A 14,076-nucleotide genomic window follows, 5' to 3' on the forward strand; every position below is an offset into this window, starting at 1 on the left:
TTGCTGTGATTCATATCCAAAGGCTCCCTTATGATTTCCCATACCGTTCTTTTTCAATGAGCAGCCATCCTTAAAAGGCCATGGACATATGCAAAAGTCTTAATGCAAAATGAATGGTATTCTTTTTTCTCCTTCACATTTGTAGAACAACCTCAACCTAAATTACTATTCCTGGGGTGATGGAAACCAGAATCCTGTTGATTTCCAGCAATTACAAAAGTACTGAAAAGAGAACCAAGTTTGTTTCTATGACTTTTGTTTCTTCTTACCCTAATTTATAGATTGGGTACTTTCTGTTTAATCTAACATATTTGTTAGTTGGCTTCTCCAATATTTGTTCTTCTCTCAGGCTTTCCTGCGACTGAAATCCAGAGAAAAAAATATTATTATTTGCTCATTCTCTTCATTCAATGTAACAGCAAAAATGATAGGTTGTTTCCGAAGTTGCACCAGTTGAATATTTACTTCTTATGGTCTTATTCTTTAGGAAAGAATTTACAAGTTAGGAAAGGAACTGTAAGCTGCAGCAACACAGTTCTGATCTGTTGTCCTTGAACTTTGTAAGGAATAACAGTTTTTCCAGCAGAAGATTTCATAGAATATGAAGATCCAAGAGCCTGAAATTCAGCTTACATCAGAGATGCCATGGATTACACTTGGGATTATTGATAACAAAATCATTAGGAGTGTTGATGAATAAGTTTGCATGATGAAAGAAGAGAATTGAGATGTTACGAAGCCAATAGGAAAAACTGTCACTTGGAAAATTGTATTCAGGGAAATATCTGCACAATTTATATATTGTGAAGGTAATCAAAGGCTTCAATACCAGGTTCTCTAGGTGTTTCTTAGGTGACTTAGATACAATGACTGATAGCTCTGTGATAAAAGCTGTAATAAAACTCAGGGCTAAAAGTAGAAGCTGCAGACTTTAAGTGAGATACAAAGTGAAAGAGAGGTTAACCTGTGGAAAACTTAGCCACGAAGAAACTTTGTGATTTACCCAGTATCTCTCAAGAAGACTGGTAACTCTGGGCATCCAGATCACTCTTATGCTAAACAGTGTTAGTGTTTTCATTTCAATCCATGTTTCTGTTTGGTGGTAGATAGAGTTTTTTTCTTTATACTAGATTTGATTTCATTTCCAGTTCTACCATTGGTTCTCAGGATAATCTTGTATGATTTACCAAATTTTTGTGCAAGTTCACTGATTATAAGATGGTGGAAGTAAAATTTTGGCAACCTTTATTTGTAAATGCAATTAAATCTTTTTGTCTCTGGTTGCTTATGTGAGATTTTTCAGACAGACAAGTTGCAATATCTTAAATAGATTTTGTTGAGGAAGGCAAGGAGGATTAGACTTGTGACCCTCTAGTCTTAGAGTACTAAGTTGTCTTAAGAGCTTACTGCAGAACCATGATACGTATGCAAAGTTTATTCTGAACAAAAAATACAGACCGTCAAGTATGTGGCAATGGTTCCTTTTCTTGAATGACCCTTAATTTAGATTGAAGGCAATGAATAGCCGTACCAGACATCAATCCAAGGAAGAACAACTAATGATACACTTGGCACATCACAGAGAGAGAACATTAATGCAGTTTAATGAAATCCTAGACAGAAAGCCAAATTGCTTGTGCCTGATGTGCATTGACAAAGTATGATTGGTCTCTTTCTGATTTATGTGCATGTGTGATCCAGACGAAGCTGCAGGACTTCAACTGAGATAACGTGCATAATTAAAAAGCAAAAAAAAAAATTACTGATGGAGTGTCAGAGGTTGATGGAATCTAATTGGAGAAGTAAATGAATAAGAAAAAATAATTTTATTGCATACTTGTGCTGAGCTGTATAGACCGTTCAGCAATTAAACCACTAATCAGACAAGATTTGGCTGACCTAGGAAAGGAGCATTCTCATGCCTCAACTGATTAGGAATTAAAATATCTGCTCAAATCAGTGCTTAAAAGATATAAAACATACAAAAGAAAATGTGGGATTTCTGATTAATCCTTCGAATGAGAGTCTGAAGTTCTTCATGCTGGATCCTCAGGCTTTTTGTTTTACGGTCAAATCTCAGGGACTACATTTTACATCTTACAATTAATCTTACTGTAATATTTTTGACTGTCAGAAAAAGTTTTGCTTCTTTAATTCACAGTAATTTATCCTCTGAGTCTAGTGCAGCTAATCATAGTGCAGGAGACGAATGTTTGGCCAATATATGGGACCTATCCATCACCTTCCTGAACATGTATGCGTAAATGGTACTGTTGCAATAATACATTAAGAGGGTATTTAGTTCTAAATTCACACAGTTAATGAGAGGATTTAAAACAGGTACATCCCCAGCTGGGAAATCTTCAATCTATAGTTTAACATAAAGGCTGCAATTTTACTTCAAGACTTTTCTGATGCAGTTACTGGTGTTGATGAGATGATGCCAGGTATGCTATGCAAGCACTGGGGGAGTACTTAGTAGGTCCTATACTTGCTATGTCTGTAGAGTACAGACAGTCAGAGATGTATGTATTTCTATTTTTTTGTATTTCAGCTCTGACATATCTGAATCTAAACATGTGTTGGGAAAAGTGGAGATATTTCCCTCTCCTACCTCCCCTCCCTTTTTTTTTTCTTGCTTCCCCCTAAAACAAGGTGCTTTAACCTTCTTGTCAGAGCATTCTTCTTTGTTCACCACTGATTCACACTAAGAGTTTGTGAAATCTTTAATAGGAAACAGCTACCTGACAGATAATTTGAATTAATTAACTCAAAATATACTAATACTTCCATTTGCCTTTCTTTTAAAAAAATCTTAATTTCTGCCAAAATAGAACTAAATTGCCTGGAAGGCCAGCATGACATTCTGAAATTGCTGTATTCCTGTGATGCTGAAATACATACCTAGTGTTTGGGTTTTTTTTAAAGGCACTTCAACAATTTGCTTTCCATATTTAGGGCTGAAATTGTTTTTATCCTTCAGTTTTTTCACATTGCTCAGTAATACAAAGTGACATTGGCACTAGAGGCAGTTATAAAACATTTGCCTGAATAGTGTTAATGGACATTTATACAAGTAGACATTTATGCAAATGCCCATTGGACATGAAAATGAAGTTTTGTCTTTTTTAAGCTTATTAGGAGACTTATTGTTCTTTAAATAGTCTGGAATCTCTCTTCCAAAATATAATTTTAGTATTGAATCCTTTTTTTCCCATTTTACTCAGTTCTAAAAATCATATATGTTTGTGACAAGGGCTTTTCTTTTCTCACTTTGATTATGTGGAACAGAACAAGGACGTTGAAGGAAAACTCAGAACATTGAGAGCTCCGATACAGTACATATAAATGAATATTCATTGGACAGTCACTTTCAGTCCCAAGGTCTCTGTTGCTAATGTACTTGATGGGAACTGTTCTTTGATGAATATTGTTATGAATTTATCCCATATGTTAACACAAATTTGTGTCTCGAATACAACTACAGTATACCAAGGCTAGAGAAACAGAGTAAGCCCATTACTTCAGTGTCTGTTTTAAGAGGAATTTTCATAAAGAAATGAAATTTCCAGCTGAAGTTTACCACAGTTAGCACTATTTGATTAGTTGCAGTGGAGACCTATAATTATCTCTTATTTAGGAAGGCATATGGCTCCAACAGATGGTAATGGAAAAAAAGCCAGTTAGATAAACACTGCTATTTGCACAAGATTTTCTGGTCTTTGGTTATATTTTACAGTAGAGAGCATAGGTTCTAGCAAGATGGTATACTGTTCATTCAAGGAATGTCCACATGTCATAAATTTCACCAAAAATGGAAAAATTAGCACGGCCTACAAGTGTTTAAGAAGTTTGGCAACAGTAGAAGAAGTAAGCTGACACAGGAAATTAGTAAATACATAGGTACTTCGTAGGAAATCTAAATGAGAAGCATCTCTTCTGACATTAAAACTATTAGTGGGAATTCCATATGCCAAAGAGCAGAAGGACAGCTCAGTGCACCTGTCTGGACGGGAAGGGGTAGTCAGCCACTAGACAGATTTGGGTTACGTTTATGACAGTACTAACTGGGAAGATGAATGCCATCAAAATAATTCAGATTCCATGCAGGTGGGCTTCAGGTAGTCCAGTCTGAGATTTTAGTGACTTTGCTATGTGTACCCAGCAATGACCCATCCTTGATATTGAGCTGTGTGAGAAGACCGTGACTGTTTCTAATTTGCTTCAGAGCAAGGGCATTGAGCTCATTTTACACTGCCTTCTTCTGTGATGCACCAGCAGATGACTTTCCACTCAAGAAGATTGGGAAAGATCACAGGAACTGCTGACACAGCTTGGCTGCGTAGGTAGTAACATAAGGACTGTGGGTAGGAAGGTATTGAAATGCTCAGAGCTCTTTCTTGAGTGTGTTGCAATGCCCTTCATCTATCTGTGCACGAGTGACCCAGGAGAATGAAACTACGTTTGAAGGGACGTGACATTTACTTGTGTGGGAACCCAAACATACAGACTATGATGTTTCATGAGTCTCTGAATTAATCTGAGATACAAATGCTTCAGTGTGTGCTGTTATTCATAATGATATGTTTGTGGTAAAGCTCTGTTTACAACTATGGTAGCTTGGTTTGCCCATGTTTATCTTTCATTAAATCAAAGCTTAGCAGGACTCTAAATTTCCATTTATTTGAGCAGCAGTGTAATAATACTTTACTCAGATGTCAGAAAAGATTCAGGATGTTTCTAGCAAGTATCTCATTTCCAGTGCTATGGATGTAAAGGTATTAAAGAGGATATATTTGAAGTTAGCTTACTTTTCCATAAGGATTTTTTCTTGATGCTGTATTCACTTCCTGTTCTTTTTTAGATCTCACACACAAAATTCAATAAAGAGCAGAGAAATCTGGAGAAGACAAGATGTAAACCTGAATTGTCTTTCAAAAAGATTGTCATGTTGATATTCCCTTGAACTATAATTATATACTTAGAATAATATGACTTAGATCTTTGCCCTGCATAGGGGATAGGAGGTGATGTAATTTCTCCAGCAGCAGTGTGCTGGGACCGAGTCATCACATTTTCTATTTCCTTATTTTGAAAAATAAGTAATTTGTCTTGCTTTTCTGGGTTAGTGAATAGAGGACAAAATCAGAGTGAGTTCTCTTTCTGATCTTTCTTTATCAAATCCCAAGATTAAGTGCACTAAAAGTAGAGGTAATAGAACATTATAAGTATGGTGTTTTCCATCTAATTCTCAGTGAAGGTACAGCAGACATGTTCTAAAAGATCAATAGAAAAACTGTATGTGGGAAAATGAACTTTGAAGGAGATTTTAATATATTTTCTCTTGTTCACACTGCTTTTTATTTACTCAGAGGGTGGTGAGACAATGGCACAATGCCCAGAGAGCTGTGGATGCCCCATCCCTGGAGGTGTTCAATGTCAGGTTGAATGGGACCCCGGGAAGCCTGATCTGCTGAGTGATGGCCCTGTCCATGGCAGGAGGGGGTGGAAGTGGGTGCTCTTTAATATTCCTTTCAACCTAAGACATAATTTTATTTTTTAATTCCAAGGCTTTCTCCATTCTTCTGGTGCCCAGTGGGAGCAGAAAGGAAAGCAAAGTGATGTAGTGATGACCATTCTAGTAGTGCATGGTCTCTGTAGCACTACAGCTGAGTACCTCTTCCTTTCTAATGGTTGATTTTTCTTAATAAATTGTCTAAAATACATTGCCTTTCATCCATGGCTTTGTTATCACCTAGTGTGAAAATCTGGGTTAGGGACTGTGTTAGAGAGTTGTGTGTTTTTAAGCTCTGATGAAATAAAAAGAAACACAGCTCCATCATTTCTCAAAGGTCACATTATACTAAAGTTCCCAGGCAAGTCTGGGTCTCAGGAAGGGCTGCCTACTGTCCTTGAAAAGGACTGTTGCTTAACATTTATTCTAGTTTCCTTCAGCAGTTATAGATATCAAGAGGAAGCAAAATTGAAAATGCAATTATGGAAAGAATTTAGCTGATGAGATTGGAGCATGCTAATGGCTTATATGCCAAGCAGACTGCAGAGAGCTTAAGAATTGTCCAATCCTATTGCTAGCAAACAACGAGGATCCACATGACTTCAGTGGCTCTGAGGGATCATTTATCATCAGGTCTCCACAATAGCGAGATACTGCCAGTTCATAGTCTCTCCTTGACAGAAATCAGAGATTGAGATATGCAAGTGTCATTGTCAATTGAATTTGCCAAGTTGAAATGTTACTGGTGTAGAACAGCTCAGCTCTGAACATTTTCACGCCATTTTTATAGACATTTATAGATATATATATACACATATTATACACACACATATATATGAGTACATGGTAATTAGAATAAAGAAGATTTGAAGATAAGAAAGGAGATAACTGAGGCATAATGATAGCAGAAGTAAAAGTAGGGGGTTAAAGAGGCTCTGAGTTGAAAAAGAAGAAACTGATATAGCTGGAGAGGACAGTAGGGGATAACTGGCCAGTGAAGTCTGAGAGAAAGAGTTTTAGTCTATCTGATCTGTGTACTAACATCTTAGAAAGGTCAAAGGAGCTGTTCAGATTTGAACAACACTATCTTCAGTTGTTCTTCAATTCCTGGTGCCCTTTCTTGAGGATGTAAATAGATTTTCTTATTCATTGCTAACTTACTTCTACTTTCCCATCCAACTCATCTCTATATACTCTGAGATATTATGGAAAACTTATTTTGTAGGGGCTTTTACACATCTACCACATTCAAGTTCCTTTCTCCTGGTAATGGTCCTCAGAACAGTGTAGTTTCTATTCTCAATAAATTAGGCTCAATATAAAACCCACATTTTTTATTTATGTATTTCACGTTCCAGGTATTTTGAATTCTTATTCCACTTAAAGAAGATGAGCAGCAAAAGAAAAAGTCATTTAGATCACAGGAAAATAGAATTCCTGATGGCTTAAGGAATATTGAGAGTGTCACAAATACATCTCCTGACACAAATATTTACTGAGCAAAAGCTAATTATTGCAGAATTAGTCTTTCCTTGTTGAATTTACCAAAACTCAGACATTTGAAATTGTGGAATAAAAAGCTAAATGCAGGTCAGTATGTTCTTAACTCAAGCTCTTACTAGGAATTGAAATCTTTCAGCAGTTTTCACATACCACATCTGTCTTCCTCAGTATGTACATGGCCAGTGAGCAATGCAGACATAGCTCAGAGCTGTCTGGGTAGGTGAGGTTTTGCTAGAAAGGGATTTGGGAGAGTTTCAAGCTTCTCTCTCAACACCTTATGCTTTGTGTTGGAGGATGGAGGGGTGTGTATGTGTGCATGTGTATATCTGCTATGTATTCTAGCAGCCATCATCATAGAATCATCATAGAATGAATAGTTAGAGTTGGAAGGGTCATCTAGTCCAACTCTTCTGCAGTGAGCAGGGACACCTACAGCTAGACCAGACTGCTCATTTCCCCTTTCCCTGTCACAACAGACCCTGCTGAAGATTGTCCCTTTTTTTTCTTACATCCCCCCATTTAGATACTGAAAGGCTGCAATCAGGTCTCTGGAGGATGTCAACCATAGCAAATGCCAGCCTTCTTGCTGCTGTGTCTGTTAACTGACAAGTTTGTGCATTTAGGACAACACAACTGCCAGAAAACTTTCCAAGAGCAAGGAGGAATCTGTAAAAGTTACTGAGATGATGGTGATATTTTTGTGAAGTAGACTAATGTGGAGTTTGTCTGGCTTAAGTATCACTTCTTATGGGTGAAATAAGCTTCAGCATGATCATACAGCCAGATGTACACTGCCATTCATCAGTGATTGTTGAATGTTTACAGAGACCAGAGAATGTATGTGAGCACAGTGAGGTGATGTTTCAGCAGTGGCAACAATGATTCACCTCCACTAGTGTAGATTTTTGCAAGTGTAACATGCAAGCTCTTGTTCATTGCTGGTGAAAATAGGTAGTTAATGGTGGTGGCTGTGTTGAAAAATAATATTTTGTAGCAGATAATTTACTCTACCAAATAATGTTATTGTTCTCTTTGTATCTGTAGAAGTTTCCATGAAAAAAAATTGGAGGCATTACTTTTGGAGTGAACTACATATATCTGTTCTTAAACTAAGCATTTATTGGCACTGTATTTTACCTGCATGTATTTGATTTTGACCTTCCCAACAAGAGAAATGACTCTTTATGCCACCTTGCAACTCTGGTTCCTAAAGTAATAACACACTAGCAGTGGTCTTTGCAGGAGTGCATTTGAAAAGTAAATGACATTAAACTTTCCATCTTAGAAGAGTAGCAGTATATCAATATCCAAATCCAATAACATAAACCTCCCTTTGTCTGCCAGATAGGAATAAGAATGCATTATAACCCTAATATGATTTTTACAGTGTCTCTAATAGGATGAGGTTTAAATTAAAATAAATATGACTGCATGCTTTGAAGAGCTAATCAGGCTGAAATGTTCTAGCCTAATGGGTGTAACACAAGAAAACAAATGTGTATTTCTCTCGGCTGCTTGGAATTATGCAGAAGTATTTGGAAGGATATGTGATAGGAAGGCAATAGCAGGGTGAAACACTTCGGCTGTTCACGGGTGCTCTTGGTGAAAGCCATTGAGAATGATTTTAATGTAGTTTGGATTGACAGCCCTGTGGTCCTGCTAATTGATTAGCACACGTCTTATTGCTTTTTAATGAACTCTTTCCCACTGACCCTTTTCATTTACTCACTTATTTATTTATTTTGATAAGATACTTCTTTGTCTGCCCTGTTCCAACTCTAGCAGACAGGCATCACAAAAGCTAATGATTACAATTGATTATAATGTCAAGACACCACTAACTTACCTGTTATGACTTTTTAGTACTTTTTTTTTTTTTTTTTACTCTTTCTCTTTTATATTTTTTTTCACCTTAAACAAACTTTACCTCCGGAAATCTTTAGTCCTTTGTCTGTATCAACTCAACAACTTCTGATTGCAAATTATGAATGATATTCACACGAGAAACAAAGCAGTAGTTTTAGCAAAGCAAAATTGACCCATCCTGATTTGAAACTCCTGACAAACCAGCAGTCTCTAAGGCTTTCTGACCTGGGTTTTTATCCTACCCCCAAATCTTGGGATCAAAACAAGTTTGCAGACTCAAATACCCAGAAGTACCTATCTGAGGTACTGTTATTATTTTCAAAAAGCATGTTCTTGCTGGCTTCCCAATGAGATCTGTTTCTCTTTGAGGGACTGATTCTGGTACACCTTTTTAAAATGCAACTCGTTGGGAGAGTTACAAAATACTGCTAAGGAATTAAATTTCAAAAGCTCAGGTTCATACAGCGATGAAAGCTGTAAGAGGATAGAAGTGCTGAAGGTAAATTTTGCAAGTTGTTGCTCAGTGTCAATGGAAGTAGAATTAACAAGTGATTCAGATTAACAGCCAAGATTGGATTGGAAAGAACCTCACTCAGATGCTCAGCTGTTCATTAGGTAGACACGCAAGTATCACAAACTCTTGTGGATGGAACTCATCATGTTTAATTTTGTTGCCTTAATACAGTTTTGTAAAGATAAGCACATCATATTCTGTTCCTGACAGTGAAAGAAGAATTAATAGACAGTAGACTTCAGGTGAAACTTTGTCTCATTCTAAAGCTTGCAGCCTTTTTTGTCAGATGACTAGAGTCTTAAAACCCACGTGTTCCTTTGTAGCCAAAACAAACTGCATACATGAGAGACATTTAAAGTTAGGAAAGGGCAAATTCTATGTGTGTATATGTGAAACTCATTTGTGCTTCTGTGATATAACTGCACTCAGATGAAAACGCTGACTGAAAATAATGGACATAAGCTAAGGTTTATGGTTCTTGAGTTCCCTCATTCAATCTATTTTGTATGGGCCAATTAGGCATCTCTCACATGGGCCAACAGCCTGTAGGATTGTATAGGGCTTTTGTCAGTTTGAATAAAACGTACTTTTATTCCTTTTCTTTATTTTCAACCAAGATGTCTTTGCACTTTGGGGTTCTTCATTTGAAATGTTCTCTTAGCTATTGTCCTCCCACTCAGGTAGTGACATCTAGAAGTACTGGAGGTGATAAGAAAGATCCTTTTTTTATTTCAGGTGAGCAGCTCAAGCTTCTGAAGACTCCCTACGGAACATGTGATGCTTTGGGTTGCATTAGAAATAAAGTTAGTGGGTTGAATGCTGACGCAGGGTTAGCTATTCTCACTTTGAAATCCAACCTAGTTCTGTTTAACTTTTTTTTCTTTGAATACTGTGTTTGGAAACCTGCAACAACCTGCTCCGTTAATATTAATTATTGAGAATGCAAGTGTTTAATTGCAAGTTATAATAACACTGGCCTAAATAATTGTGAAATGAAAGTGGAAGAGAGAAAACTGTCTCCCTGCAGAAATCACACCAGCAGTTTGTCTGTGTTTTATGCAGGTGATTCCAGCCTTTGCTCTGCCTGTGTGCATGAAAACAACGTTTATAGCAGAATATTTCAGATTTTGTACAGGAATGAAGAGATCGTTCTTAATGAATCGATGAACTTCAGAGTACACCTGCTTCTGGATGGCGAAAGGGTGAGTTGTCTTGTGATGTACATAAAAAAGAGCAAGGTTGGGATTTCTCATACCTGACTTTAAGTGTCCATAGCATAAATGCCTCCACTTGAGATGTTACCTTGGGATCTATGGGCTTTCACAGGTCTCACCAGTATAACTGATAGAGGTGAGTACATGAGTTATCTGACCTATTGTCAACATCTGCATTAGAAGATCCTGTGCTCGTCATACGTATATGCTGGTGAAGGTGCTTGGGATAATTTCTTTATATATAAGTGCCGACACTGGTAACATCTGTATTAGATCAGACAGAACCTAGGCTCTGTGCCTGTTATCAAATATAGTCTACTCCCTGGCTTTCTAGTGGAATAGGATGTTGATATACTCTAGAACATCAGTGAATCAGAAACTCAAGTGTGTCAAGCGTAATTGGTCATGCGTGCACTAGATCACTCATTCTGTGTCTACAATCTAACCTGACAAAATCAACAGTCTTCCGCATCTTGCTTCCTCCCCTTATTGTATATTACTGTTTTCTTGTGACTGTTTTTTGCCCAGCACTGACAATACTGTGACCAACTTACCCAATCCCTTCCATCAATGTTCTCCTCACTCTTCTTCTCACTGCTCCAGATTGCAGGAACGTATGTTGCTGGAGCTTACTGTCCCTGTTGTCTTCCTATTTTATGTCAACTCCATCAAGCCAAGGACCCACACAAATGAAGTATGTGATCTGAAGCACTCATCCTGTGAGGGACATCTGACTTTCTATTATTGATAAGAAACCAATGTCTCACAATTATTTTTTTCGTGTAACTTGGAGACAGGAGCAATGTTAGAGTACAGGAAGTACAGTTCATCTAGAATTTTACACAAAAGAGGAGAAGGCATTCCCACATGACAATTGTTGTCCAGTGTGCCATCACTGTGCTTTGCCTGCACAAAGACTGGTACAGAATATATGACATTAGGACCTGCTGTCAGTGGTAACGAGAGGCATATGATAGCTTTTTTTTTTGTCAAATCAGCTTGCTGACAGAAATAGACCCTATTAGTTGTACAGCCAGCATGAATTGTGTGCTGTGCATTGAGCCAGAGATGCTCGATGGACCTTTATTGCATAACTTTGAGCCTAAAGATATTTTAAATTTCTGTTTGTACTGATTCCAACTCATATATTGCTGGGTTATAGATAGATCTAAATTAAAACAGGTAGAGAAACTAATTTGAACTTATTTCTCATGCTTCCCTATTCACTTTTTTGACATAAGTTGTGATCAATTTATTCCCCCCTTGAATTGTTGTTTAAATGCTTACAAGAAAAAATATTCTGTATTAATATTCATTAGAAAGATGTTCCAACATGTTTAATTGTATATATATAATTTTAGCCTTCCACAGTGGAACATCTCTGATTAAGCACCCCACCCCTCACATTACAGCAGTTTCCACTCTGTTAAGCAGGGATGATTTCTAATGATTTTTGCATTAATATTCAGAAAACCTGTGCACCTCACAAAATTGAAGGAATAATCCCACAAGATTCCTCACAGTTAAATCTCTTCCTGACTCTTCTGTCCTGTGCTATCACACTCACTTTTATGTAGGAGGTCCCCCGGGAAAAAGGTAACTGCCTAATTCTGTATTTGCAGAGATTTGATAAAGAGAAAACTCCCTTATCTCTGTATGATGAAGCTGTTCTGACTTTTCAAGTGAGTAGAATAAGAGGGTTAACAGATTTATTGACCCAAAATGAGCTGCTGAAGGTATTCTGAAGGATCAAATGCAAAACGTATATGTTTGTAAAACTTTCTGCTTTAGGTGGTTAGCAAAATTCACTTCTTAATGCTCCTAGGCCTCTGATTTATGCTGTCTTCCAGGACTGTAAAAATTCAGTATAAATATGGGAAGAAGCAAAGATTGCCACTTGTAACAGCCCACCACGATCAGAAATTTCCTGTTATATTTGCAACTACTGTTGAGAGACAGTACTGCATATTATTGCATGTCTTTCACATAATGTCTGTTGCAGTTCTTGCACTGCAGCTTTGGGAACTACATATAGGTCGGTACATTCTGTTTATCACTTAATTTATTTAATACACAACAGATGCCAGATGTATTTGAGTCTGTTTAGTGCTATGATGTTCATTTTCTGATTAAGAGTGAAGCGTTTGCTGCTTTTTTGTCTAAATCAAGGACATTTTTAAATGGACAAGGTAGTTAGGCTTCATAGTGGAGGTATTGAAGTTAACATGCTCCAAGTTTCTGCTGCCAGAGCTGATGTTATCAAATATTACATCAAGGAAGCAGTAGTCTTTCTCCTCGTGGTTCTTGTGTAGTATTGTTGATGAGATAGGCTCAATATAAAATAAAATAAAATAAAATAAAATAAAATAAAATAAAATAAAATAAAATAAAATAAAATAAAATAAAATAAAATAAAATATAAAATACAGAAAAGAAAAAAAAAGAAAAAAAGAAAAAAAAGAAAAAAAGAAAAAAAGAAAAAGAAGAAAAAAGAAAAAATAGAAAAAATTTTATTTCTGCATAGACCAGATGGATACCCATTTTTTTGTTTTGCGTTGTATGGAAGAAACCTCAATTGTCCATCTGGATGTGACACTGAACATACCTTTCACCATATAAATAGTGCTCTATAACTTTATTAAATGCCTCTTTCTGTATTATCCCAGGATGCAGTATTCTTTGAATTCATAGGAAACAACATTACAGACTTTAATGTCACAAAGAAGTCTACTTTTATTTCAGTCTTACTAAAGAAGGGACATTGCCTTTTTTATCAAGCAGTAAAACAAGTAACTTGTCTCCTTCCTTGCTGGCTCAGTTTGAGAACAATTTTTAGCTGACAGAGTATAGAATATAATAGCTGGAATATAACAGTACATTCGAATTTGTACCTTGCAGAGAAATTTAAGTGAGATGAGACAGACAGATCATTCAAGCTGACATTCTAGATAAACTATTAAATATTATGGGAGTACATCACAAGAGTTCTGTAAACTTCATTTACAGAGTTGCAGCTCTTAGAAAATAAATAAGTATAAACCTGAAAAATCAGAATTCAAACTGAAATGTTGCATTTGATTCAAGATTGCTTCAAGAGAAATAAGAATATTTTAGTTTTCATATACATTTTACTGCATAAAATGCTTCTGTTTTTCATATACAAAACTTTCTGTTGAATAGATTTCAAAGAGGAATGAAAACTACCATTGTATTCTTTTGGTGACAGAATCAGAGGGTAGAACACAGCCTGAATTCTGGACAGTGTCTTCTGGAGTATTTTGTGCTCTCAGCCAAATATGTTTTGTTTTTGAATAAGCTGAGGACCAAGGTTGGTGCACCAGGGGAAATGTTGACTCTGTCAGTCCAGCAATGAAGAACTTTCCATGAGAAACAGGTTGATGTTACAAGAAACTGCATGGCAATATTGGACTGATGTAAACAGATTAAATGTTTGTATTTCTACA

General features: G+C 36.6%; 1 protein-coding gene across 1 annotated transcript in view; it reads left to right on the forward strand.

The window, feature by feature from the left end:
* FAM135B (family with sequence similarity 135 member B) overlaps positions 1-14,076 on the forward strand; it is a 126,008-nt gene that overhangs the window by 46,506 nt on the left and 65,426 nt on the right. Inside the window, exon 3 of the mRNA XM_065753625.1 lies at positions 10,461-10,600. Coding sequence (XP_065609697.1) covers positions 10,461-10,600 — 140 coding nt within the window. The remainder of the gene's footprint in view (positions 1-10,460; positions 10,601-14,076) is intronic.

Source organism: Cyrtonyx montezumae, unplaced genomic scaffold, assembly GCF_038088225.1.
Source record: "Cyrtonyx montezumae isolate F1298 unplaced genomic scaffold, pur_monq_1.0 scaffold_8, whole genome shotgun sequence".
Lineage (NCBI taxonomy): Eukaryota > Metazoa > Chordata > Aves > Galliformes > Odontophoridae > Cyrtonyx > Cyrtonyx montezumae.